The sequence below is a fragment of the Carcharhinus amblyrhynchos genome, unplaced genomic scaffold, assembly GCF_965287045.1.
Source record: "Carcharhinus amblyrhynchos unplaced genomic scaffold, sCarAmb.v2.hapA scaffold_67, whole genome shotgun sequence".
Lineage (NCBI taxonomy): Eukaryota > Metazoa > Chordata > Chondrichthyes > Carcharhiniformes > Carcharhinidae > Carcharhinus > Carcharhinus amblyrhynchos.
This window is the reverse complement of record NW_027649807.1, coordinates 651,202-678,379: the sequence shown is the minus strand read 5'-3', so window position 1 is coordinate 678,379 and position 27,178 is coordinate 651,202. Positions and strand designations below refer to the sequence as shown.

Here is a 27,178-nt window from a genome sequence, read left to right as displayed (position 1 = left end):
TCTTGATAGAATTCAAAAGTTCCAACACATCCTCTTCCTTAATATCCACGTACTCAATCTTTTCCATCTGCTGCAAATCTGTAGCAAAATCTCCCAGATCAGTTTCCACTGTGAATACTGAGGCAAAGTACTCATTGAGCACCTCTGCCATTTCCTCTGGTTCCACACAGACCTTTCCCCCTTCACCTTTTATAGGTCCTATCCCTTCTCTTCTCATCCTTTTACCTTTCACATATTTATAGAAGGCCTTGGGATTCTCCTTAATCTCACCCGCCAAGGCCTTCTCATGACCCCTTCTGGCTCTCCTAATTTCCCTTTTAAGTTCCTTCCTACAGTCCTTATACTCCTCAAGATCCTTAACCTCTCCTAGTTCCCTGAACCTTTTATACACCTTCCCTTTCCTCCTGACTAGGTTCACCACAGCCTTCGTGCACCACGGTTCCCTCGACCCACCAAAACCCCCTTGTCTCATCGGAACGTTGTCATGCATAGCTCCAGACAAACATTCCTTGAATATCCGCCACCTTCCTTCGGTACTTTTCCCTAAGAACGCCTCCTTCCAGTTTATTTGTCCAAGTAACTTCCTGACTTCTTCGTATCTCCCCTTACTCCAGACAAACACCTTCCTAACCTGCCTGATCCTATCTCGTTCCAACGCAATTGTGAAGGAGATAGAATTATGGTCTCCATTCCCGAGATGCTCTCCTACCGAAAGATCCATCACCTGTCCTGGTTCATTAGCCAGTACCAGGTCAAGTACAGCCTCTCCCCTCGTAGGCTTATCCACATACTGTGTCAGGAAACCTTCCTGAACACACCTAACAAACTCCTCCCCATCCAAACCCCTTACCCTAGGGATATTCCAGTCGATGTTTGGGAAATTGAAGTCTCCCATCACGACAACTCTGTTATTACTACATCTCTCCAGAATCTGTTTCCCTATCTGCACCTCAACTTCCCTGTCACTATTGGGCGGCCTATAGAAAACACCCAGCAAAGTTTTTAACCCTTTGCTGTTCCTAACTTCCACCCACAGAGACTCTGTAGATAGTCCCTCCACGGCATCCTCTTTCTCTGCAGCCATGACACTGTCCCTGATCAACAGTGCCACTCCACCACCTCTTCTGCCATCCTCCCTGTCCTTCCTGAAGCATCTGAATCCTGGCACCTGAAGCACCCAGTCCTGTCCCTGAGACATCCAAGTCTCCGTAATGGCCACCACATCACATTCCCAAGCAGCAATCCACGCCCTAAGCTCATCTACCTTATTCACTACACTCCTTGCATTAAAATATATACACTTCAGCCCCTCAGTCTGGGCATTTCCCTTCTCCACCCCCTGTCTAACCTCCCCCCCATACTGCCTGCGGTCCTCCCCTACCTGGGAGCGAACCTCCTCCGTCCCAGTTTCCCCATCACAATTCCCTCCCCCCATCCTTTCTAGTTTAAAGTCCCCCCGGTAGCCTTAGCCAGTCTTCCCACCAAGATATTAGTCCCCCTGGGATTTAAGTGCCACCCGTCTTTACTGTACAGGTCACACCTGCCCCTAAAGAGGTCCCAGTGATCTAGGAACCGAAATCCCTGCCCTCTGCACCAGTCCCTCAGCCACGCATTCACCCTCCACCTCATTCCATTTCTTCCCTCATTCTCCCGTGGCACAGGCAGCAATCCTGAGATTACTACCTTCGCTTTTCTCTTCCTCAGCTGCCTACCCAGTTCCCTATAGTCCCTTTTCACGAGTGCCTCCCTTTTCTTGCCTACATCAGTAGTACCTATATGCACTACAACCTCTGGTTCCTCACCCTCCCCTTTCAGGATGTCTGGGACCCGCCCAGAGACATCCCGGATCCCAGCCCCAGGGAGACAAACCACCATCCGCGACTCCCTTCTACATCCACAAAAACGCCTGTCCGCCCCCCTCACTGTGGAGTCCCCTATTAACACTACCTTTCTGCTCTCTTTTTTGATTTTTTGACTCACTGGCTCAGCTCCAGAGACCTGGCCACCGCTTCCTCCCTCGGATGAGCTGTCCCCCCCAGTAGTACTCAGGCAGGAGTACTTATTTTGAAGGGGGACATCCACCGGCGTGCTCTCCATCACCCGAGGTTTCCCCTTCCTAATAGTTACCCAAGTGCCCTCATCCCGTTGTCCTGGTGTAACTACTTGCTTATAGCTCCTATCTATAACCTCCTCACTCTCCCGAACGAGCCGAAGGTCCTCGAGCTGCATTTGCAGCTCCTTAACCTGGTTCCGTAGGGTCTGCAGCTCCACACACCGAGCACAGGTGTGGATGTCTGGTAGACCAGGAGCCTCCAAGACCTCCCACATGTTGCATTGGCAACAACACACAGGTCTCACACCCATACTTACCCCTTATAGCAACCCAGAGGAAAAAGTTAAAAAAAAACTTATAACTTACCTTATCTCTTTGGCCCTGTGAGCCAAAGCCCTTACAGCACACACAAAAACAAAAGCAGTCTTACCTGCTCTCAGTCAGAGCCCCCCTCTCTCTCTCTCTCTTTTTTAGGTTAGAGGAGGGGGGAGGGCTGGGATACTCTACCTGTGTAGAGTATCGGGAATCCCGTCCGGTCTAATTTATAGTAGGTGAAAAAAAAACTTGACCCGAGTGCCCTCGCAACTACTTCCGGGGTCAAACCGGGGTCAAACTTAAATCAAGCAAAAAAACCCCCACTAAACTCACTAAACAGAGTTAGTTTTTAAAAGAAAGAAAAAGTCACTGTACTCACCCACAAGCTCTCCACTCGCAAATCGCAGCCTCTCTTCAGTGCTCCCATGGAACAATGAGGCCGAATCCCCGAGGTGAGTAAACTTTTCAAGGTGAAAAAAAACGTGACCCTTTGATTTCTTTCAGCTTCCTAGTACAGTGCTTTGAAATAGGCTGAGTGGTTTTCCACTCACTAGAACATAAGAACATAAGAAATAGGAGCAGGAGTAGGCCGTCCAGCCCCTCGAGCCTGCCCCACCATTCGCATCTCAAGTACCCCACTGTTCCCAACGGTAATGTTTACAAAAGCTCGAAGCCCGATTGACAGCTGTCATTTTCTCAAAGAGAAAAGCAGCTTCCAAAAGGGGAAGACGATAAAAAAGAGGAGCTGCAGGGGAGTAATTCCCGAGTTATCCCAGTGCTACGTGCTACTGGGAATAGAAATATCAGCTGGTGAAAGGCAAAGAGGAACAGATTCCAGCAACATTTGAGGTCAGTTCTGGGGAAGTGGGATCTGTACAATTTGGACTAATATCCTTGTCTGAATTTTTATGAGAGTACATTTGGGAAGAGTTTGGTGGGGAATGTGAGATTCTATCTGTCGATTATCAGTCTAAAAGGAAGCAACTGAAGCTTTTTTTAATGTTCTTTTGGTTCCTCTTAGGACAACCGTCCAAGCCACTTAGTCGTATCTGTAACTGTCGCTCATGAGATGGGACACACTCTGGGAATGTCACATGACACAGGAAGGAGTCACTGTGACTGTCCCGACGAATCAAGGGAATGCATCATGGAAGAGGCGATGGGGTGAGAAACATATTGTGCCTGATGTTGGTGAATCTGAGTCCTGCTGTATGAAGTAAGGAGAGAGGACTGACACAAGAAATTAGTGTGATAAGAGTGTGTATGAAAAACTAGACTAACAGGTAAGATAATAAAGCTACAGGACCATCTACATGGCACACTTCATAAACTGGAAGGAACTGGCAATCCTCTAATCAATGTATCAGATCTAACATCTGCAATCCTGCCATATCCAGATGTGAGTGTGCATTAAGTCTCTTTAGCCTGACATTATTCCTTCAAGAATACTCAACACTTGTTTATGTTGCAACTGTACACAACTCTGGTGCGGCCGCACTTGGAGTACTGTGTGCAGTTCTGGTCCCCACATTACAGGAAGGATGTGGAGGCTTTGGAGAGGGTGCAGAGGAGGTTTACCAGGATGTTGCCTGGTATGGAGGGGAGGTCCTATGAGGAGAGACTGAGGGATTTGAGGTTGTTTTCATTAGAAAGAAGGCGGCTAAGAGGGGATCTTATTGAAACATATAAGATGATTAGAGGTTTAGATAGGGTGGATGGTGATAGCCTTTTTCCTCTGATGGAAAAATCTAGCACGAGGGGGCATGGCTTTAAATTAAGGGGGGGTAGTTATAGGACTGATGTCAGGGGTAGGTTCTTTACCCAGAGGGTGGTGAGGGACTGGAATGCCCTGCCAGCTGCAGTTGTAAATGCGCCTAGTTTGGGGGCGTTAAAGAGATCTGTGGACAGGTTTATGGACGAAATGGGATTGGTTTAGATTAGTGGGTTAGTGTTGTTTTTTTTTAAAAGCTGGTCGGCGCAACATCGTGGGCCGAAGGGCCTGTTCTGCGCTGTAATGTTCTATGTTCTATGTTCTATGTTCCCCAGAACTTGCTCTGCCCCTAGCCAAGCTGTCCCAGTCCATCCACACACTGGCACCTACCCGACAAGGAGGAAAACTACCCAGAAAAGTCCCATATACAAAAAAACCTCAGGAAAAATCTAACCGCCCCATCGGAAAAATCTAACCGCCCCATCAGATAAATCTAACCGCCCCATCAGATAAATCTAACCGCCCCATCAGATAAATCTAACCGCCCCATCAGATAAATCTAACCGCCCCATCAGATAAATCTAACCGCCCCATCAGATAAATCTAACCGCCCCATCAGATAAATCTCAATCATCAGAAAAATAATGGAAAGAATCATCAACAGTGTATCAAGTGGCCATTGTTTCACCTGCTCTGTGACGCTCCGTTTGGATTTCTCAGGGTCACTCAGCTCCTGATCTCATTCCAGCCTTGGTTCAAACATGGACAAAGAGAACATAAGAACATAAGAAATAGGAGCAGGAGTAGGCCATCTAGCCCTTCGAGCCTGCCCCACCATTCAATAAGATCATGGCTGATCTGTCGTGGCTCAGTTCCACTTTCCCGCCCTCTCCCCATAACCCTTAATCCCCTCTCTTATCAAGAACCCATCAACCCGCGTCTTAAAAATATTTAGCGAGGCAGCCTCCACCACTTCAACAGGCAGAGAATTCCAGAGATTCACCACCCTTTGAGTGAAGAAGTTCCTCCTCAACTCCGTTCTAAACCGCCCCCCCCTTTATCTTGAGGCTGTGCCCCCTAGTCCTACTATCCTTTCTGAGCGGGAAGAGTCTCTCCACCTCTATCCTATCCATCCCATTCATCATCTTATACGTCTCAATGAGATCTCCCCTCATTCTTCTAAACTCTAACGAGTACAAGCCTAGTTTATTCAGCCTCTCCTCATAGTTCAACCCCCTCAACTCCGGTATCAGCCTAGTAAACCTCCTCTGCACTCAGAGTTGGGAATGACAGCCCTTGGTGTGGAATCCATAGAATCCCAAAAGTGAAAATGGAGGCCAATTCTCCCGTTGCGTCCGTACCAACTCTCCAAAAGAGCATCTCCAAACTTGGGCTGGCCTGGGATCGAGCTGGGGGGGGTTGGTATCAGGATCGGGAGGGGCAGCACTGTGGGGGTCCCGGGCTGGGGGGGGTTGGTATCGGGATCGGGAGGGGCAGCACTGTGGGGGTCCCGCGCTGGGGGGGGTGGGGTTGGTATCGGGATCGGGAGGGGCAGCACTGTGGGGGTCCCACGCTGGGGTGGGGGGGGGTTGGTATGGGGATCGGGAGGGGCAGCACTGTGGGGGTCCCGCGCTGGGGGGGGGGGCGGTTGGTATCAGGATCGGGAGGGGCAGCACTGTGGGGGTCCCGGGGGGGGGGGTGGGGTTGGTATCGGGATGGGGAGGGGCAGCACTGTGGGGGTCCCAGGCTGGGGGGGGGGGATTGGGATTGGGATCGGGAGGGGCAGCACTGTGGGGGTCCCGCGCTGGGGGGGGGGGTTTGGTATGGGGATGGGGAGGGGCAGCACTGTGGGGGTCCCGCGCTGTGGGGGGGGGGTTGGTATTGGGATCGGGAGGGGCAGCACTGCGGGGGTCCCGGGCTGGGGGGGGTGTTGGTATTGGGATGGGGAGGGGCAGCACTGTGGGGGTCCCGCGCTGTGGGGGGGGGGGTTGGTATTGGGATGGGGAGGGGCAGCACTGTGGGGGTCCCGGGCTGGGGGGGGGTGTTGGTATTGGGATGGGGAGGGGCAGCACTGTGGGGGTCCCGGGCTGGCCTGGGATCGAGCTGTCCAGTTATCTGCAGGCTGACAGATTGCAGTCACTGTGCTGGTGCTGAGTTCTGGAATGGGTAATCTCCGGTGTGACTCAGCCCTGCCTCCCCTGGATTTTCAATGAGATTCCCAGTTGTGACCAGTGCACAGAGTACGGAGATTCGGGTCTGAGGTTCACCTGAGAAACAGTCGTATCTGCAACAGTTTTGCCACCAGTTCAGCACTTTTGGGAGAATTGCACCACCCCCACCCCCTGCCCCCAATGTTTCAGCTCTCTAAAACCTTGGCTAAGCCGCAACAGAAACTTAAGAACTGGGAGCAGGACTCAGCCATCTGACCCCTCGATCCTGCTCCTTTGTGTGAAGAAGTTCCTCCTCAACTCAGTCCTAAATCTGCTTCCCCTTATTTTGAGGCTATCCCCCCTAGTTCTAGTTTCACCCGGCAGTGGAAACAACTTCCCTGCTTCTATCTTATCGATTCCCTTCATAATCTTATATGTTTCTATAAGATTTCCCCTCATTCTTCTGAATTTCAGTGAGTTTCATCCCAGTCTACTCAGTCTCTCCTCATAATCCAACCCGCTCAACTCCGGAATCAACCTAGTGAATCTCCTCTGCACCCCCTCCAGTGCCAGTATATCCTTTCTCAAGTGAGAAGAATTGCAGTACCGTGTGCAGTTCAGGTCACCACACTACCAGAAGGATGTAGAGGCTTTGGAGAGAGTGCAAAGAAGGTTCACCAGGATGTTGCCTGGTCTCGGGGATGTTGGCTATGAGGAGAGGTTGAATAAACTAGGATTGTTTCCACTGGAAAGATGGAGGCTGAGGGGAGACCTGATAGAGGTTTACAAAATGATGGGAGGCACAGACAGGGTTGATAGTCAGAGGCTTCTTCCCAAGATGGAAGTGTCAATTACAAAGGGGCAGAGGTTCAAGGTGAGAGGGGGAAAGTTTAAAGGAGATGTGTGGGGATGTTTTTCACACAGAGAGTGATGGGTGCCTGGGGCCTGCTGCCAGACGAGGTGGTGGAAGCAGGTACATTGGCAACATTTAAGAGGCATCTGGATTGGTGCATGAATCGGGAGGGAATGGAAGGATACTGACTGAAGGTTTTGTTAGTTACGGCATTATGATCGGCACAGGCCTGTTCCTGTGCTGTAATTTTCTTCTTTGTTCCTTGTTCCTCACTCCATGTTTCAGTTCCTTCTATTTTCACTGTGCTCCTGGAGGATTTCCTCAGTTTTTAACCTATCGTATCCTCCTTTTCCCTTTTGACTGAGATTACAATTTTCCTTGTCATCCATGATTTCCGAATCCTTCCGTTCAATCCCCAAGGAAGTGGCCCTGGAAATAGTAAATCCATTGGTGATCACTTTCCAAACTTCTTTGGAGTTTGAACTGGTTTCTCCTGATTGGAGGGTAGGGAGTATAAGGCTGTTATTCAAAGAGTGCTGGGGGCTGGGAACCAGAGCAGCAGGTGGAGAGACCAGTGAATCTGAGAGGAAGGATAGGTTCATAACCACAATGGCTACAATGGATTGAAGAAATGGGGAGCCCCTATTCAAAAAGGAGGAATCAAAATGTGGGAACTTACAGACCAATTAGTTTGATATTTGTTTTTGGGAAAGTGTTAGAATCAATTATCATTTGGAAAGTCAGAGTCAGCATGGTTTTATAAAAGGCAAATTGTATTTGAATAATTTGTTTGAGTTCTTTGAGTTCCACAAGCAATGTGGATTATGGGGGTTCCGTCGGTGTACTATATCTGGACTCGCAGAAAGCGTTTCATAAGGTACCACACACAAAGGTTAATTCACAAGGTTAGATCACATGGGATTAGGGATAATTAATTATCTTAGATAGGTGACTGGCTGATAGACAGTAAGAAGTCTCACAACACCAGGTTAAAGTGTAACAGGTTTATTTGACAGAAAGTTGCGATAAAGGAGTTTTTTCTGGATGGCAAGAAGTAACTAGTGGGATGTGAGAGGGTTCAGTTCTTGGGCCCATCTATTTACAACCTAAACATAGAACATTACAGCACAGTACAGGCCCTTCGGCCCTCCATGTTGTGCTGAGCTTTGTCCGAACCCAAGATCAAGCTATCCCATTCCCTATCATTCCGGTGTGCTCCATGTGCCTGTCCAATAACTGCTTGAAAGTTCCTAGAGTGTCCGATTCCACTATCACAGCAGGCAGTGCATTCCACACCCCAACCACTCTCTGAGTAAAGAATCTACCTCGGACATCCCTCCTATATCTCCCAACATCAACCTTATAGTTATGCCCCCTAGTAACAGCTACATCCACCCGAGGAAATAGTCTCTGCACGTCCACTCTATCAATCCCCCTCATCATCTTATAAACCTCTAATAAGTTGCCTCTCATCCTCCTCCGCTCTAAAGAGAAAAGCCCCAGCTCCCTCAACCTTTCCTCATAAGACCTACCCTCCAAACCAGGCAGCATCCTGGTAAATCTCCTCTGCACTCTCTCCAATGCTTCCACATCCTTCTTATAGTGAGGTGACCAGAACTGCGGTTTCTGTCCTGTATCCGATTTGTTAATCTATATTAATCTATATGAACAAATTGGATACAGGATAGAAAGCTCTATTGCCAAATTTGCAGATAGGTTTACAGCAGGGAAACAGACCCTTCAGCCCAACTTCTCCATGCTGCCCTTTTTTTTAAACCCCGAAGCTAATCCCGATTAGCATTTGACCCATATTCCTCTATACCCATCGTACCCATGTAACTATCTAAGTGCTTTTTAAATGATAAAATTGTCCCCACCTCCACTACTTCCTCTGACAGCTTGTTCCAGACACTCACCACTCTCTGTGTGAAAAAATTGCCCCTCTGGACATTTTTGTATCTCTCCCCTCTCACCTTAAACCTATGCCCTCTAGTTTTAGACTCCCCTACCTTTGAGAAAAGATATTGACTATCTCGCTGATCTGTTCCCCTCATTATTTTATAGATCTCTATAAGATCACCCCTCAGCCTCCTACGCTCCAGAGAAAAGAGTCCCAGTCTATCCAGTCTCTCTTTATAACTCAATCCATCAAGTCCCAGTAGCATCCTAGTAAATCTTTTCTGCACTCTTTCTAGTTTAATAATATCCTTTCTATAATAGGGTGACCAGAATAGCACACAGTATTCCAAGTGTGGCCTTACCAATGTCTTGTACAACTTCAACAAGACGTCCCAACTCCTGTATTCAATGTTCTGACCAGTGAAACCAAGCATGCCGAATGCCTTCTTCACCACTCTGTCCACCTGTGACTCCACTTTCAAGGAGCTATGAACATGTACCCCTCTTTATTCTGTAACACTCCCCAACGCCCTACCATTAACTGGGTGAGTCCTGCACTGGTTCAATCTACCATAATACATCACCTCGCATTTATCTAAAATAAACTTCACCTGTTGAGCATCATGATGACACAAACATAGGCGGGGCAGTAAGTTGCAATGAGGGAATAAGAACCCTACAAATGGATATAGATAGTTTAGGAGAGTGGGCCAAAATGTGGCAGATAGAGTTTAACGTGGATAAGTGTGAGATTGTGCATTTTGGTCGGTAAAATGGGAAGGCGACTCCTTATCTAAATGGGAGAGACTTTGGGGTGCTCTGGTGCAGAGGGATCTGGGTGTCCTTGTTCATCTTGTTTATCTTGTTCATCGTGTTAGCCATCACCATCCGATGAAAAAGGCTCTCACTGTCCACCCTATCCAATCCTCTGATCATCTTGTATGCCTCAATCAGGTCACCTCGTAACCTTTTCCTCTCCAATGAAAATAACCTCAAGTCCCTCAGCCTTTCCTCATAAGACCTTCCCACCATACCAGGCAACATCTTGGTAAACCTCCTCTGCACCCTTTCCAATGCCTCCACATCTTTCTTATAATGTGGCGACCAGAACTATACGCAATACTCCAAGTGCGGCCGCACCAGAGTTTTGTACAGTTGTAACATGACCTCACGGCTCCGAAATTCAATCCCTCTACCAATAAAAGCTAACACACCGTACGCCTTCTTAACAACCTTATCAACCTGGGTGCCAACTTTCAGGGAGCTATGCACATGTATCCCAAGATCTCTCTGCTCGTCAACACTACTGAGTCCTTCCATTAGCCCTATATTCTGTACTCCTGTTACTCTTACCAAAGTGAATTACCTCACACTTTTCCGTATTAAACTCCATCTGCCACCTCTCGGCCCAGCTCTGCAGCTTATCTATGTCCCTCTGCAAACTGTAACATCCATCCTCACTGTCTACAACTCCTCCAACTTTGGTGTCATCTGTAAATTTACTAATCCATCCTTCTACACCCTCATCTCGGTCATTTATAAAAATGACAAACAGCAGTGGCCCCAAAACAAATCCGTGAGGTGCACCACTTGTAACTGAACTCCAGGTTGAATATTTCCCAACAACCACCACCCTCTGTCTTCTATCAGCTCACCAATTCCTGATCCAAACTGCTAAATCACCCTCAATCCCATGCCTCCATATTTTCTGCAGTAGCCTACCATGGGGAGGAGAGGCTGAATAAACTAGGCTTGTACTCGTTAGAGTTTAGAAGAATGAGGGGAGATCTCATTGAGACGTATAAGATGATGAATGGGATGGATAGGATAGAGGTGGAGAGACTCTTCCCGCTCAGAAAGGACAGTAGGACTAGGGGGCACAGCCTCAAGATAAAGGGGAGGCGGTTTAGAACGGAGTTGAGGAGGAACTTCTTCACTCAAAGGGTGGTGAATCTCTGGAATTCTCTGCCCGTTGAAGTGGTGGAGGCTACCTCGCTAAATATTTTTAAGATGCGGGTTGGTGGGTTTTTGATAAGCGAGGGGATTAAGGGTTATGGGGAGAGGGCGGGAAAGTGGAACTGAGCCACGACAGATCAGCCATGATCTTATTGAATGGCGGGGCAGGCTCGAAGGGCTAGATGGCCTACTCCTGCTCCTATTTCTTATGTTCTTACGTTCTCTGTCCCATCCACACCCCCAGCACTAAGTGACTCCCAGTCAATTTTGGGGAAGTTAAAATTTTCCACCACAACAACTCTGTTACTTTTACACCTTGCCAAAATCTGCCCACATATCTGTTCCCCTATCCCCTCCTAGCTGTTGGGTAGCCTATAATAAACCCCCATCATAGTGACTGCACCTTTCCTATTCCTGAGCTCTTACCCACATTGCCTCGATGTATGAACCCTTCGAGGTGTCCTCCTGCAGTACAGCTGTGATATTCTCCTTAACCAATAGTGCAACTCCCCCATCCCTTTTCCATCCCCCTCTATCCCGCCTGGAACATCTGTATCCTGGAATGGTAAGCTGCCAATCCTGTCCTTCCCTTAACCAAGTCTCTGTATTAGAAACAACATCATAGTTCCAAGCTCTAAGTTCATCTGCCTTACATTTTACACTTCTCACACTGAAACAAATGCAATTCAGTTCACCGGACCTTCTCTGATTAGCAATCCCACCCTGCCTGCTGTTACTCTGAGTCTTACTGGCCCTATTCTCTCTTTCCCCTTCACCTACCAAATAAACCTGTTGGACTTTAACCTGGTGTTGTGAGACTTAGAAGTTTCACAGAAGCACAGAATGAAGTCATTCAAGCTGCTGTCTTGTGCTGGCTTTCTGTAAGATTAACTTCCCTGCTCCCCCTTTTTCTCCGAACCCTCCCATTTCTTTTCTTTGCTTTCTTTACTCTGCTGTTTGCTCCTTGTGCCTCTGATACTGGTGTCTATTTTTCATTCAGTGCAGTGTTACCAACTAGCTTCAGCCGTTGTAGTCGGAATGACTTGGCATTGTACTTAAGGCGTGGTGGCGGGGTTTGTCTTTACAACCTACCCAATCTCGACAAGCTTGTCGGAGGCATCGAGTGTGGAAACCTGTACGTGGAGAGAGGGGAAGAATGTGACTGCGGCAAACCTGCGGTAAAGAGATATTCAATGTGATAAGTCTGATAATGAATATTGAACATTGCAGTGAATATTCCTGATGGAACAAGGCTCAGTGTAAATGTGGGACTACACCCTAATGGAATTACAGTTCCTAACTGTGTTTATTTAGATTTGACAAGGATTTTTTTCCTTTACAAAAGCAAGGCTTGGGAAAAAGCTGTTGATGTCATTGTTTCCATGTGAAGAGGGAATTGTACGAAAATTTGTGTCAGAAGTGCTGGGGGAACAGTTCAGCATTATTCTCACAGGAGAGTGTCCAGACTCCTCTCCCTTTATAAAAATATAGAAGATAGGAGCAGGAAGAGGCCATTCAGCCCCTCGAGCCTGTTCCCCCATTCATTACAAAGATGGCTGATCATCCAACTCAATAGCCTAATCCTGCTTTCTCCCCATAACCATCACCCCAAATGCTATATCCAGCCACCTCCTGAATACTCAATATTTCACTGAAGCCACACAATTTATAGTTGCTCACAGCCAAAATTGCCCCAGCTGCACACACTTCCTGTATCTCTGAGTGGCACAATAGTTAGCACCGCTGCCTCACAGTGCCAAGGGTTCAATCCCTGGCCTCAGGTGACCATCTTTGCAGAGTTTGCACATTCTCCCCATCTCTGCATGGGTTTCATCCAGGTGCTCCGGTCTCCTCCCACAGTCCAAAGACATGCGGGTTAGGTTGATTGGCCATGCTAAATTGTCCCTTAACATCCCGAGATGTGTAGGTTTCAGGGGTTAGTGGGGTTTTGGGGATAGGGGAAGCTATGCTGTCAGAGAGCTGATGCAGATATGGAGGCTCCCTCTGCATTGGAGGGAATTCGAGATGATTGTTCGAGATTTCAGTACTTTCCACAGAATCACAGCACACCATCAGCCCTGCCATTTTCTTACAATCTTATTGATTTAATTAGTCAAATAGTTAATAATTTGCACAGAAAATGTAATGGAAGGTTGTATTCACCTACCTTGGAGAAAATGAAGAAAACTCACCAAGTACCAGAGGTTGAAGGGTCGTGAGAACAAGCTCCCTGTGCTAAATCTTGAATTTGATTTTGATGTATTATTGTCACATGTACTAGTACCTATTTACCCGTTCCACGAGAACTCTGGTCTCGGATCAATTCAGGTGGAGACCGTTCCAATGTTCCAACAATGCTGCCCATTCCCCATGCAATGGAACCCCTCCTTAGACTCCTACACTACAGAAAGACGTCATTCAGCCCATCGAGTCTACACTGACCACAATCCGTCGGCGCTGAGATCTGTCGGTGCCGGTCCGTCAGTGCCAATCTATCAGTGCCTTACTCTCATACCCACTGCATAGCAACAGCCTGCATCTGAAAGCAAAATACTTCAGATCACAGAGTCTCGACAGTGCAGAAGGAGGTCATTTGGCCCATTGAGTCTGCACCTACCACAATCCCTCTCAGGTCCTATCCCGAAAAGTCTGTGCATTTACCCTAGCTATTTCCCCAGACCGTAAGGGTCAATTTTAGCACAGCCAATCCACCTAATCGGCACATCTTTGGGCTGTGGGAGGAAACTGGATCACCCTGAGGAAACCCAGGCAGACACGAGGAGAATGTGCAAACTCCACACAGACAGTTGGGAATCGAACCCCGATCCCTGGCGCTGTGAGATAGCAGTGCTAACCACCGTGCCACCCCCAGCTGGGATCTGAAACAAAGACAGAAAATATTGGAAAATCTCGGATGTCTGAAAGCATTTGCGGGGTTCCAGTCTCTCTCCACCGATGTTGTCAGACCTGCTGAGATTTTCCAGCAAATTTCTGTTGGTGTGGCCCCCTTAATCTGTTCCTCAAACTCCAAACAGGACCACAGGCTCCAATCGATCTATAATGACCCGGGGAAGGAATTCAGTGCAGAACACCCCCAGTTCTGGACTGGGATTCACTCAGTCTTTCCACTCAAATCCTGCATTAAAAGTTGAAACCTGGAAGTTTGGAAGGATCCGTTTAAAAACTTGAATCCAGTGAAACTCTCTCACCGTGTCAAGGTATCACTCCAATAACGGGTTTTTTTGTGTTTGGTTTATTTCAGGAGTGCACAAATCCTTGTTGTGTGGCAGAAACCTGTAAACTTAAACCTACTGCCAAATGTTCAATGGGAGCGTGCTGTAAGGACTGCCAAGTGAGTTTTTATTGGAATCCCTGCTCTCCAGGAGATTACAGCACCATACCTTTCATTAACAGGGGCATCGGTCGAGAAGCAAGGGGATGAATGTGAAACTTGGACATTGCATTGACCAAGCACCCACTTTGAGAATTGCACCTAGTTCTGGCTGCCACGCCTGAGGGAAGATGTGAATGTACGAATAATAGATAAAAGGGCTCCTCAGGACAAACAGCACATTTCCAAGCCCCGATCTGAAATTGGAAATGTCTATTTTCAGAGAAGGGAAGGTAGATATGGAAATGAAGGCTGTCTGTCTTGTGGCTCAGGGGTGCTGGATTTAGAGATTGCTCTTACTGGACAGAGAAGACTCCCTGTTCAGTCCAAAAACACGAGGCTTGGATGACTTCTTTCAGAGTTCTTCATTGGACACAGCTAGACTATTGCCCTTTGCTCTGGTCAACACTGTAAAAATATTGGTTTTTTATCATGTTTTAATTCAGTGTGGAATCCTGCTGACAGCACTTCACACAATCCAAACAGAAGGAGACCATTCGATCCATTAATTCTGCACTGACTCAATGTCCCACCCAGGCCCTGTCCCCATAACCCGCATATTTACTCCCTTACCACGACCACCACCGCCCGCCCCCCCACACACACACAGCCTACACATCTTTGGACTGTGGGAGAAAAGTGCAGCACCCAGAGGAAACCCCCTCAGACATGGGAAGAATGTACAAACTCCACCCAAACCAGAAATCAAACCCGGGTCCCTGGGACTCTGAGACAGCAGTGTGAATCACTGTGTCACCGTGCTGCCCCGGGTCCCTGGCACTGTGAGACAGCAGTGTGAATCACTGTGTCACCGTGCTGCCCCGGGTCCCTGGCACTGTGAGACAGCAGTGCTAATCACTGTGTCACCGTGCTGCCCCGTGTCCCTGGCACTGTGACACAGCAGTGCTAATCACTGTGTCACCGTGCTGCCCCGGGTCCCTGGCACTGTGACACAGCAGTGCTAATCACTGTGTCACCGTGCTGCCCCGTGTCCCTGGCACTGTGACACAGCAGCGCTAATCACTGTGTCACCGTGCTGCCCCGGGTCCCTGGCGCTGTGAGACAGCAGTGTGAATCACTGTGTCACCGTGCTGCCCCGGGTCCCTGGCACTGTGAGACAGCAGTGTGAATCACTGTGTCACCGTGCTGCCCCGGGTCCCTGGCACTGTGAGACAGCAGTGCTAATCACTGTGTCACCGTGCTGCCCCGGGTCCCTGGCACTGTGAGACAGCAGTGTGAATCACTGTGTCACCGTGCTGCCCCGGGTCCCTGGCACTGTGAGACAGCAGTGCTAATCACTGTGTCACCGTGCTGCCCCGGGTCCCTGGCACTGTGAGACAGCAGTGTGAATCACTGTGTCACCGTGCTGCCCCGGGTCCCTGGCACTGTGAGACAGCAGTGTGAATCACTGTGTCACCGTGCTGCCCCGGGTCCCTGGCACTGTGAGACAGCAGTGCTAATCACTGTGTCACCGTGCTGCCCCGGGTCCCTGGCACTGTGAGACAGCAGTGCTAATCACTGTGTCACCGTGCTGCCCCGGGTCCCTGGCACTGTGAGACAGCAGTGTGAATCACTGTGTCACCGTGCTGCCCCGGGTCCCTGGCACTGTGAGACAGCAGTGTGAATCACTGTGTCACCGTGCTGCCCCGGGTCCCTGGCACTGTGAGACAGCAGTGCTAATCACTGTGTCACCGTGCTGCCCCTGGTCCCTGGCACTATGAGACAGCAGTGCTAATCACTGTGTCACCGTGCTGCCCCGGGTCCCTGGCACTGTGAGACAGCAGTGTAAATCACTGTGTCACCGTGCTGCCCCGGGTCCCTGGCACTGTGAGACAGCAGTGTGAATCACTGTGTCACCGTGCTGCCCCGGGTCCCTGGCACTGTGAGACAGCAGTGCTAATCACTGTGTCACCGTGCTGCCCCGGGTCCCTGGCACTGTGAGACAGCAGTGTGAATCCCTGTGTCACCGTGCTGCCCCGGGTCCCTGGCACTGTGAGACAGCAGTGCTAATCACTGTGTCACCGTGCTGCCCCGGGTCCCTGGCACTGTGAGACAGCAGTGCTAATCACTGTGTCACCGTGCTGCCCCGGGTCCCTGGCACTGTGAGACAGCAGCGCTAATCACTGTGTCACCGTGCTGCCCCGGGTCCCTGGCGCTGTGAGACAGCAGCGCTAATCACTGTGTCACCGTGCTGCCCCGGGTCCCTGGCACTGTGAGACAGCAGTGTGAATCACTGTGTCACCGTGCTGCCCCGGGTCCCTGGCACTGTGAGACAGCAGTGTGAATCACTGTGTCACCGTGCTGCCCCGGGTCCCTGGCACTGTCAGACAGCAGTGCTAATCACTGTGTCACCGTGCTGCCCCGGGTCCCTGGCACTGTGAGACAGCAGTGCTAATCACTGTGTCACCGTGCTGCCCCGGGTCCCTGGCGCTGTGAGACAGCAGTGTGAATCACTGTGTCACCGTGCTGCCCCGGGTCCCTGGCACTGTGAGACAGCAGTGTGAATCACTGTGTCACCGTGCTGCCCCGGGTCCCTGGCACTGTGAGACAGCAGTGTGAATCACTGTGTCACCGTGCTGCCCCTGGTCCCTGGCACTATGAGACAGCAGTGCTAATCACTGTGTCACCGTGCTGCCCCGGGTCCCTGGCACTGTGAGACAGCAGTGTGAATCACTGTGTCACCGTGCTGCCCCGGGTCCCTGGCACTGTGAGACAGCAGTGTGAATCACTGTGTCACCGTGCTGCCCCGGGTCCCTGGCACTGTGAGACAGCAGTGCTAATCACTGTGTCACCGTGCTGCCCCGGGTCCCTGGCACTGTGAGACAGCAGTGTGAATCCCTGTGTCACCGTGCTGCCCCGGGTCCCTGGCACTGTGAGACAGCAGTGCTAATCACTGTGTCACCGTGCTGCCCCGGGTCCCTGGCACTGTGAGACAGCAGTGCTAATCACTGTGTCACCGTGCTGCCCCGGGTCCCTGGCACTGTGAGACAGCAGCGCTAATCACTGTGTCACCGTGCTGCCCCGGGTCCCTGGCGCTGTGAGACAGCAGCGCTAATCACTGTGTCACCGTGCTGCCCCGGGTCCCTGGCACTGTGAGACAGCAGTGTGAATCACTGTGTCACCGTGCTGCCCCGGGTCCCTGGCACTGTGAGACAGCAGTGTGAATCACTGTGTCACCGTGCTGCCCCGGGTCCCTGGCACTGTCAGACAGCAGTGCTAATCACTGTGTCACCGTGCTGCCCCGGGTCCCTGGCACTGTGAGACAGCAGTGCTAATCACTGTGTCACCGTGCTGCCCCGGGTCCCTGGCGCTGTGAGACAGCAGTGCTAATCACTGTGTCACCGTGCTGCCCCGGGTCCCTGGCACTGTGAGACAGCAGTGTGAATCACTGTGTCACCGTGCTGCCCCGGGTCCCTGGCACTGTGAGACAGCAGTGCTAATCACTGTCACCGTGCTGCCCCGGGTCCCTGGCACTGTGAGACAGCAGTGCTAATCACTGTGTCACCGTGCTGCCCCGGGTCCCTGGCACTGTGAGACAGCAGTGTGAATCACTGTGTCACCGTGCTGCCCCGGGTCCCTGGCACTGTGAGACAGCAGCGCTAATCACTGTGTCACCGTGCTGCCCCGGGTCCCTGGCACTGTGAGACAGCAGTGCTAATCACTGTGTCACCGTGCTGCCCCGGGTCCCTGGCACTGTGAGACAGCAGTGCTAATCACTGTGTCACCGTGCTGCCCCGGGTCCCTGGCACTGTGAGACAGCAGTGCTAATCACTGTCACCGTGCTGCCCCGGGTCCCTGGCACTGTGAGACAGCAGTGCTAATCACTGTGTCACCGTGCTGCCCCGGGTCCCTGGCACTGTGAGACAGCAGTGCGAATCACTGTGTCACCGTGCTGCCCCGGGTCCCTGGCACTGTGAGACAGCAGCGCTAATCACTGTGTCACCGTGCTGCCCCGGGTCCCTGGCACTGTGAGACAGCAGTGTGAATCAATGTGTCACCGTGCTGCCCCGGGTCCCTGGCACTGTGAGACAGCAGTGTGAATCACTGTGTCACCGTGCTGCCCCGGGTCCCTGGCACTGTGAGACAGCAGTGTGAATCACTGTGTCACCGTGCTGCCCCGGGTCCCTGGCACTGTGAGACAGCAGTGCTAATCACTGTGTCACCGTGCTGCCCCGGGTCCCTGGCACTGTGAGACAGCAGTGCTAATCACTGTGTCACCGTGCTGCCCCGGGTCCCTGGCCCTGTGAGACAGCAGTGCTAATCACTGTGTCACCGTGCTGCCCCGGGTCCCTGGCACTGTCAGACAGCAGTGCTAATCACTGTGTCACCGTGCTGCCCCGGGTCCCGTGCTGCCCCGGGTCCCTGGCACTGTGAGACAGCAGTGCTAATCACTGTGTCACCGTGCTGCCCCGGGTCCCGTGCTGCCCCGGGTCCCTGGCACTGTGAGACAGCAGTGTGAATCACTGTGTCACCGTGCTGCCCCGGGTCCCTGGCACTGTGAGACAGCAGCGCCAATCACTGTGTCACCGTGCTGCCCTGGGTCCCTGGCACTGTGAGACAGCAGCGCCAATCACTGTGTCACCGTGCTGCCCCGGGTCCCTGGCGCTGTAAGACAGCAACGCCAATCACTGTGTCACCGTGCTGCCCTGGGTCCCTGGCACTGTGAGACAGCAATGTGAATCACTGTGTCACCGTGCTGCCCCGGGTCCCTGGCACTGTGAGAGAGCAGTGCTAATCACTGTGTCACCGTGCTGCCCCGGGTCCCTGGCACTGTGAGAGAGCAGTGCTAATCACTGTGTCACCGTGCTGCCCCGGGTCCCTGGCACTGTGAGACAGCAGTGTGAATCACTGTGTCACCGTGCTGCCCCGGGTCCCTGGCACTGTCAGACAGCTGTGCTAATCACTGTGTCACCGTGCTGCCCCGGGTCCCTGGCACTGTCAGACAGCTGTGCTAATCACTGTGTCACCGTGCTGCCCCGGGTCCCTGGCACTGTGAGACAGCAGTGCTAATCACTGTGTCACCGTGCTGCCCCGGGTCCCTGGCACTGTGAGACAGCAGTGCTAATCACTGTGTCACCGTGCTACCCCGGGTCCCTGGCACTGTGAGACAGCAGTGCTAATCACTGTCACCGTGCTGCCCCGGGTCCCTGGCGCTGTGAGACAGCAGTGTGAATCACTGTGTCACCGTCCTGCCCCGGGTCCCTGGCACTGTGAGACAGCAGTGCTAATCACTGTGTCACCGTGCTGCCCCGGGTCCCTGGCACTGTCAGACAGCTTTGCTAATCACTGTGTCACCGTGCTGCCCCGGGTCCCTGGCACTGTGAGACAGCAGTGCTAATCACTGTGTCACCGTGCTGCCCCGTGTCCCTGGCACTGTGAGACAGCAGTGCTAATCACTGTGTCACCGTGCTGCCCCGGGTCCCTGGCACTGTGAGACAGCAGCGCTAATCACTGTGTCACCGTGCTGCCCCAGGTTCCTGGCACTGTGAGACACCAGTGTGAATCACTGTATCACCGTGCTGCCCCGGGTCCCTGGCACTGTGAGACAGCAGTGTGAATCACTGTGTCACCGTGCTGCCCCGGGTCCCTGGCACTGTGAGACAGCAGTGTGAATCACTGTGTCACCGTGCTGCCCCGGGTCCCTGGCACTGTGAGACAGCAGTGCTAATCACTGTGTCACCGTGCTGCCCCGGGTCCCTGGCACTGTGAGACAGCAGTGCTAATCACTGTGTCACCGTGCTGCCCCGGGTCCCTGGCACTGTGAGACAGCAGTGTGAATCACTGTGTCACCGTGCTGCCCCGGGTCCCTGGCACTGTAAGACAGCAGTGCTAATCACTGTGTCACCGTGCTGCCCCGGGTCCCTGGCACTGTGAGACAGCAGTGTGAATCACTGTGTCACCGTGCTGCCCCGGGTCCCTGGCACTGTGAGACAGCAGTGTGAATCACTGTGTCACCGTGCTGCCCCGGGTCCCTGGCGCTGTGAGAGAGCAGCGCTAATCACTGTGTCACCGTGCTGCCCCGGGTCCCTGGCACTGTGAGACAGCAGTGTGAATCACTGTATCACCGTGCTGCCCCGGGTCCCTGGCACTGTGAGACAGCAGTGTGAATCACTGTGTCACCGTGCTGCCCCGGGTCCCTGGCGCTGTGAGAGAGCAGCGCTAATCACTGTGTCACCGTGCTGCCCGGGTCCCTGGCACTGTGAGACAGCAGTGCTAATCACTGTGTCACCGTGCAGCTCCGTGTCCCTGGCACTGTGAGACAGCAGTGTGAATCACTGTGTCACCGTGCTGTCCCGGGTCCCTGGCACTGTGAGACAGCAGTGTGAATCACTGTGTCACCGTGCTGCCCCGGGTCCCTGGCACTGTGAGACAGCAGTGTGAATCACTGTGTCACCGTGCTGCCCCGGGTCCCTGGTACTGTGAGACAGCAGTGTGAATCACTGTGTCACCGTGCTGCCCCGGGTCCCTGGCACTGTGAGACAGCAGTGCTAATCACTGTGTCACCGTGCTGCCCCGGGTCCCTGGCACTGTGAGACAGCAGTGTGAATCACTGTGTCACCGTGCTGCCCCGGGTCCCTGGCACTGTGAGACAGCAGTGTGAATCACTGTGTCACCGTGCTGCCCCGGGTCCCTGGCACTGTGAGACAGCAGTGCTAATCACTGTGTCACCGTGCTGCCCCGGGTCCCTGGCACTGTGAGACAGCAGTGCTAATCACTGTGTCACCGTGCTGCCCCGGGTCCCTGGCTCTGTGAGACAGCAGTGTGAATCACTGTGTCACCGTGCTGCCCCGGGTCCCTGGCACTGTGAGACAGCAGTGTGAATCACTGTGTCACCGTGCTACCCCGGGTCCTGGTTCTGTGAGACAGCAGTGTGAATCACTGTGTCACCGTGCTGCCCGGGTCCCTGGTACTGTGAGACAGCAGTGTGAAATCACTGTGTCACCGTGCTGCCCCGGGTCCCTGGTACTGTGAGACAGCAGTGCTAATCACTGTGTCACCGTGCTGCCCGGGTCCCTGGCACTGTGAGACAGCAGTGTGAATCACTGTGTCACCGTGCTGTCCCGGGTCCCTGGCACTGTGAGACAGCAGTGCTAATCACTGTGTCACCGTGCTGCCCCGGGTCCCTGGCACTGTGAGACAGCAGTGTGAGTCACTGTGTCACCGTGCTGCCCCGGGTCCCGGCACTGTGAGACAGCAGTGTGAGTCGCTGTGTCACCGTGCTGCCCCGGGTCCCTGGCACTGTGAGACAGCAGTGTGAATCACTGTGTCACCGTGCTGCCCCGGGTCCCTGGCACTGTGAGACAGCAGTGCTAATCACTGTGTCACCGCTGCTGCCCCGGGTCCCTGGCACTGTGAGACAGCAGTGCTAATCACTGTGTCACCGTGCTGCCCCAGGTCCCTGGCACTGTGAGACAGCAGCGCTAATCACTGAGTCACCGTGCTGCCCCGGGTCCCTGGCACTGTGAGACAGCAGTGTGAATCACTGTGTCACCGTGCTGCCCGGGTCCCTGGCACTGTGAGACAGCAGTGTGAATCACTGTGTCACCGTGCTGCCCCGGGTCCCTGGCACTGTGAGACAGCAGTGTGAATCTCTGTGTCACCGTGCTGCCCCGGGTCCCTGGCACTGTGAGACAGCAGTGTGAATCACTGTGTCACCGTGCTGCCCCGGGTCCCTGGCACTGTGAGACAGCAGCGCTAATCACTGTGTCACCGTGCTGCCCCGGGTCCCTGGCACTGTGAGACAGCAGCGCTAATCACTGTGTCACCGTGCTGCCTGGGTCCCTGGCACTGTGAGAAGCAGTGCTAATCACTGTGTCACCGTGCTGCCCCGGGTCCCTGGCACTGTGAGACAGCAGTGTGAATCACTGTGTCACCGTGCTGCCCCGGTCCCTGGCACTGTGAGACAGCAGTGTGAATCACTGTGTCACCGTGCTGCCCCGGGTCCCTGGCACTGTGAGACAGCAGTGTGAATCACTGTGTCACCGTGCTGCCCCGGGTCCTGGCACTGTGAGACAGCAGTGTGAATCACTGTGTCACCGTGCTGCCCCGGGTCCCTGGCACTGTGAGACAGCAGTGTGAATCACTGTGTCACCGTGCTGCCCGGGTCCCTGGCACTGTGACACAGCAGCGCTAATCACTGTGTCACCGTGCTGCCCCGGGTCCTGGCACTGTGAGACAGCAGTGCTAATCACTGTGTCACCGTGCTGCCCCGGGTCCCTGGCACTGTGAGACAGCAGTGTGAATCACTGTGTCACCGTGCTGCCCCGGGTCCCTGGCACTGTGAGACAGCAGTGTGAATCACTGTGTCACCGTGCTGCCCGGGTCCCTGGCACTGTGAGACAGCAGTGTGAATCACTGTGTCACCGTGCTGCCCCGGGTCCCTGGCACTGTGAGACAGCAGCGCTAATCACTGTGTCACCGTGCTGCCCGGGTCCCTGGCACTGTGAGACAGCAGCGCTCAATCACTGTGTCACCGTGCTGCCCCGGGTCCCTGGGCACTGTGAGACAGCAGTGTGAATCACTGTGTCACCGTGCTGCCCCGGGTCCCTGGTGCTGTGAGACAGCAGTGCTAATCACTGTGTCACCGTGCTGCCCCGGGTCCCTGGCACTGTGAGACAGCAGTGTGAATCACTGTGTCACCGTGCTGCCCCGGGTCCCTGGCACTGTGAGACAGCAGTGTGAATCACTGTGTCACCGTGCTGCCCCGGGTCCCTGGCACTGTGAGACAGCAGTGCTAATCACTGTGTCACCGTGCTGCCCCGGGTCCCTGGCACTGTGAGACAGCAGTGCTAATCACTGTGTCACCGTGCTGCCCCGGGTCCTGGCACTGTGAGACAGCAGTGTGAATCACTGTGTCACCGTGCTGCCCCGGGTCCCTGGCACTGTGAGACAGCAGTGCTAATCACTGTGTCACCGTGCTGCCCCGGGTCCCTGGCACTGTGAGACAGCAGTGTGAATCACTGTGTCACCGTGCTGCCCCGGGTCCCTGGCCCTGTGAGACAGCAGTGCTAATCACTGTGTCACCGTGCTGCCCCGGGTCCCTGGCACTGTGAGACAGCAGTGCTAATCACTGTGTCACCGTGCTGCCCTGGGTCCCTGGCACTGTGAGACAGCAGTGCTAATCACTGTGTCACCGTGCTGCCCCGGGTCCCTGTCACTGTGAGACAGCAGTGTGAATCACTGTGTCACCGTGCTGCCCCGGGTCCCTGGCACTGTGAGACAGCATCGCCAATCACTGTGTCACCGTGCTGCCCCGGGTACCTGGCACTGTGAGACAGCAGTGTGAATCACTGTGTCACCGTGCTGCCCCGGGTCCCTGGCACTGTGAGACAGCAGTGCTAACCACTGTGTCACCGTGCTGCCCTGGGTCCCTGGCACTGTGAGACAGCAGTGCTAATCACTGTGTCACCGTGCTGCCCCGGGTCCCTGGCACTGTGAGACAGCAGTGCTAATCACTGTGTCACCGTGCTGCCCAGGGTCCCTGGCACTGTGAGACAGGCAGTGCTAATCACTGTGTCACCGTGCTGCCCTGGGTCCCTGGCACTGTGAGACAGCAGTGCTAATCACTGTGTCACCGTGCTGCCCCGGGTCCCTGGCACTGTGAGACAGCAGTGTGAATCACTGTGTCACCGTGCTGCCCCGGGTCCCTGTCACTGTGAGACAGCAGTGTGAATCACTGTGTCACCGTGCTGCCCCGGGTCCCCTGGCACTGTGAGACAGCATCGCCAATCACTGTGTCACCGTGCTGCCCCGGGTCCCTGGCGCTGTGAGACAGCAGTGTGAATCACTGTGTCACCGTGCTGCCCCTGGTCCCTGGCACTGTGAGACAGCAGTGTGAATCACTGTCTCACCGTGCTGCCCTGGGTCCCTGGCACTGTGAGACAGCAGTGCTAATCACTGGTTCACCGGCTGCCCCGGGTCCCTGGCACTGTGAGACAGCAGCGCTAATCACTGTGTCACCGTGCTGCCCCGGGTCCCTGGCACTGTGAGACAGCAGTGCTAATCACTGTGTCACCGTGCTGCCCCGGGTCCCTGGCACTGTGAGACAGCAGTGTGAATCACTGTGTCACCGTGCTGCCCCGGGTCCCTGGCGCTGTGAGACAGCAGTGTGAATCACTGTGTCACCGTGCTGCCCCGGGTCTGGGGGCACTGTGAGACAAGCAGTGTGAATCACTGTGTCACCGTGCTGCCCCGGGTCCCTGGCGCTGTGAGACAGCAGTGCTAATCACTGTGTCACCGTGCTGCCCCGGGTCCCTGGCGCTGTGAGACAGCAGTGCTAATCACTGTGTCACCGTGCTGCCCGGGTCCCTGGCACTGTGAGCCAGCAGTGTGACTCACTGTGTCACCGTGCTGCCCCGGGTCCCTGGCACTGTGAGACAGCAGCGCTAATCACTGTGTCACCGTGCTGCCCCGGGTCCCTGGCACTGTGAGACAGCAGCGCTAATCACTGTGTCACCGTGCTGCCCCGGGTCCCTGGCACTGTGAGACAGCAGTAATCACTGTGTCACCGTGCTGCCCCGGGTCCCTGGCACTGTGAGACAGCAGTGTGAATCACTGTGTCACTGTGCTGCCCGTCCGGCCCTGGCACAGGGAGACAGCAGTGTGAATCACTGTGTCACCGTGCTGCCCCGGGTCCCTGGCGCTGTGAGACAGCAGTGTGAATCACTGTGTCACCGTGCTGCCCCGGGTTCCCTGGCACTGTGAGACAGCAGTGCTAATCACTGTGTCACCGTGCTGCCCCGGGTCCCTGGCACTGTGAGACAGCAGTGCTAATCACTGTGTCACCGTGCTGCCCCGGGTCCCTGGCACTGTGAGACAGCAGCGCTAATCACTGTGTCACCGTGCTGCCCCGGGTCCCTGGCACTGTGAGACAGCAGTGCTAATCACTGTGTCACCGTGCTGCCCCGGGTCCCTGGCACTGTGAGACAGCAGTGTGAATCACTGTGTCACCGTGCTGCCCCGGGTCCCTGGCACTGTGAGACAGCAGTGTGAATCACTGTGTCACCGTGCTGCCCCGGGTCCCTGGCACAGTGAGACAGCAGTGCTAATCACTGTGTCACCGTGCTGCCCCGGGTCCCTGGCACTGTGAGACAGCAGCGCTAATCACTGTGTCACCGTGCTGCCCCGGGTCCCTGGCACTGTGAGACAGCAGTGCTAATCACTGTGTCACCGTGCTGCCCTGGGTCCCTGGCACTGTGAGACAGCAGTGCTAATCACTGTGTCACCGTGCTGCCCCGGGTCCCTGGCACTGTGAGACAGCAGTGTGAATCACTGTGTCTCCGTGCTGCCCCGGGTCCCTGGCACTGTGAGACAGCAGTGTGAATCACTGTGTCACCGTGCTGCCCCGGGTCCCTGGCACTGTGAGACAGCAGTGTGAATCACTGTGTCACCGTGCTGCCCCGGGTCCCTGGCACTGTGAGACAGCAGTGTGAATCACTGTGTCACCGTGCTGCCCTGGGTCCCTGGCACTGTGAGACAGCAGTGCTAATCACTGTGTCACCGTGCTGCCCCGGGTCCCTGGCACTGTGAGACAGCAGTGTGAATCACTGTGTCACCGTGCTGCCCCGGGTCCCTGGCACTGTGAGACAGCAGTGCTAATCACTGTGTCACCGTGCTGCCCCGGGTCCCTGGCACTGTGAGACAGCAGTGCTAATCACTGTGTCACCGTGCTGCCCCGGGTCCCTGGCACTGTGCGACAGCAGTGTGAATCACGGTGTCACCGTGCTGCCCCGGGTCCCTGGCACTGTGAGACAGCAGTGTGAATCACTGTGTCACCGTGCTGCCCCGGGTCCCTGGCACTGTGAGACAGCAGTGCTAATCACTGTGTCACCGTGCTGCCCCGGGTCCCTGGCACTGTGAGACAGCAGTGTGAATCACTGTGTCACCGTGCTGCCCCGGGTTCCTGGCACTGTGAGACAGCAGTGCTAATCACTGTGTCACCGTGCTGCCCCGGGTCCCTGGCACTGTGAGACAGCAGTGTGAATCACTGTGTCACCGTGCTGCCCCGGGTCCCTGGCACTGTGAGACAGCAGTGTGAATCACTGTGTCACCGTGCTGCCCAGGGTCCCTGGCACTGTGAGACAGCAGTGCTAATCACTGAGTCACCGTGCTGCCCCGGGTCCCTGGCACTGTGAGACAGCAGTGCTAATCACTGTGTCACCGTGCTGCCCCGGGTTCCTGGCACTGTGAGACAGCAGTGCTAATCACTGTGTCACCGTGCTGCCCCGGGTCCATGGTGCTGTGAGACAGCAGTGTGAATCCCTGTGTCACCGTGCTGCCCCGGGTCCCTGGCACTGTGAGACAGCAGTGCTAATCACTGTGTCACCGTGCTGCCCTGGGTCCCTGGCACTGTGAGACAGCAGTGTGAATCACTGTGTCACCGTGCTGTCCCGGGTCCCTGGCACTGTGAGACAGCAGTGTGAATCACTGTGTCACCGTGCTGCCCCGGGTCCCTGGCTCTGTGAGACAGCAGTGTGAATCACTGTGTCACCGTGCTGCCCCGGGTCCCTGGCACTGTGAGACAGCAGTGCTAATCACTGTGTCACCGTGCTGCCCCGGGTCCCTGGCACTGTGAGACAGCAGCGCTAATCACTGTGTCACCGTGCTGCCCCGGGTCCCTGGCACTGTGAGACAGCAGTGTGAATCACTGTGTCACCGTGCTGCCCCGGGTCCCTGGCACTGTGAGACAGCAGCGCTAATCACTGTGTCACCGTGCTGCCCGGGTCCCTGGCACTGTGAGACAGCAGTGTGAATCACTGTGTCACCGTGCTGCCCCGGGTCCCTGGCACAGTGAGACAGCAGTGCTAATCACTGTGTCACCGTGCTGCCCCGGGTCCCTGGCACTGTGAGA

The 27,178-nt window shown here is 54.2% G+C and overlaps 1 protein-coding gene across 1 annotated transcript in view; it reads left to right on the top strand.

The window, feature by feature from the left end:
• Window positions 1–27,178, top strand: part of LOC145337726 (disintegrin and metalloproteinase domain-containing protein 12-like) — a 221,099-nt gene that overhangs the window by 127,516 nt on the left and 66,405 nt on the right. The window contains exons 11-12 of the mRNA XM_080182564.1: window positions 3,390–3,532; window positions 7,896–7,959. Coding sequence (XP_080038690.1) covers window positions 3,390–3,532; window positions 7,896–7,959 — 207 coding nt within the window. The remainder of the gene's footprint in view (window positions 1–3,389; window positions 3,533–7,895; window positions 7,960–27,178) is intronic.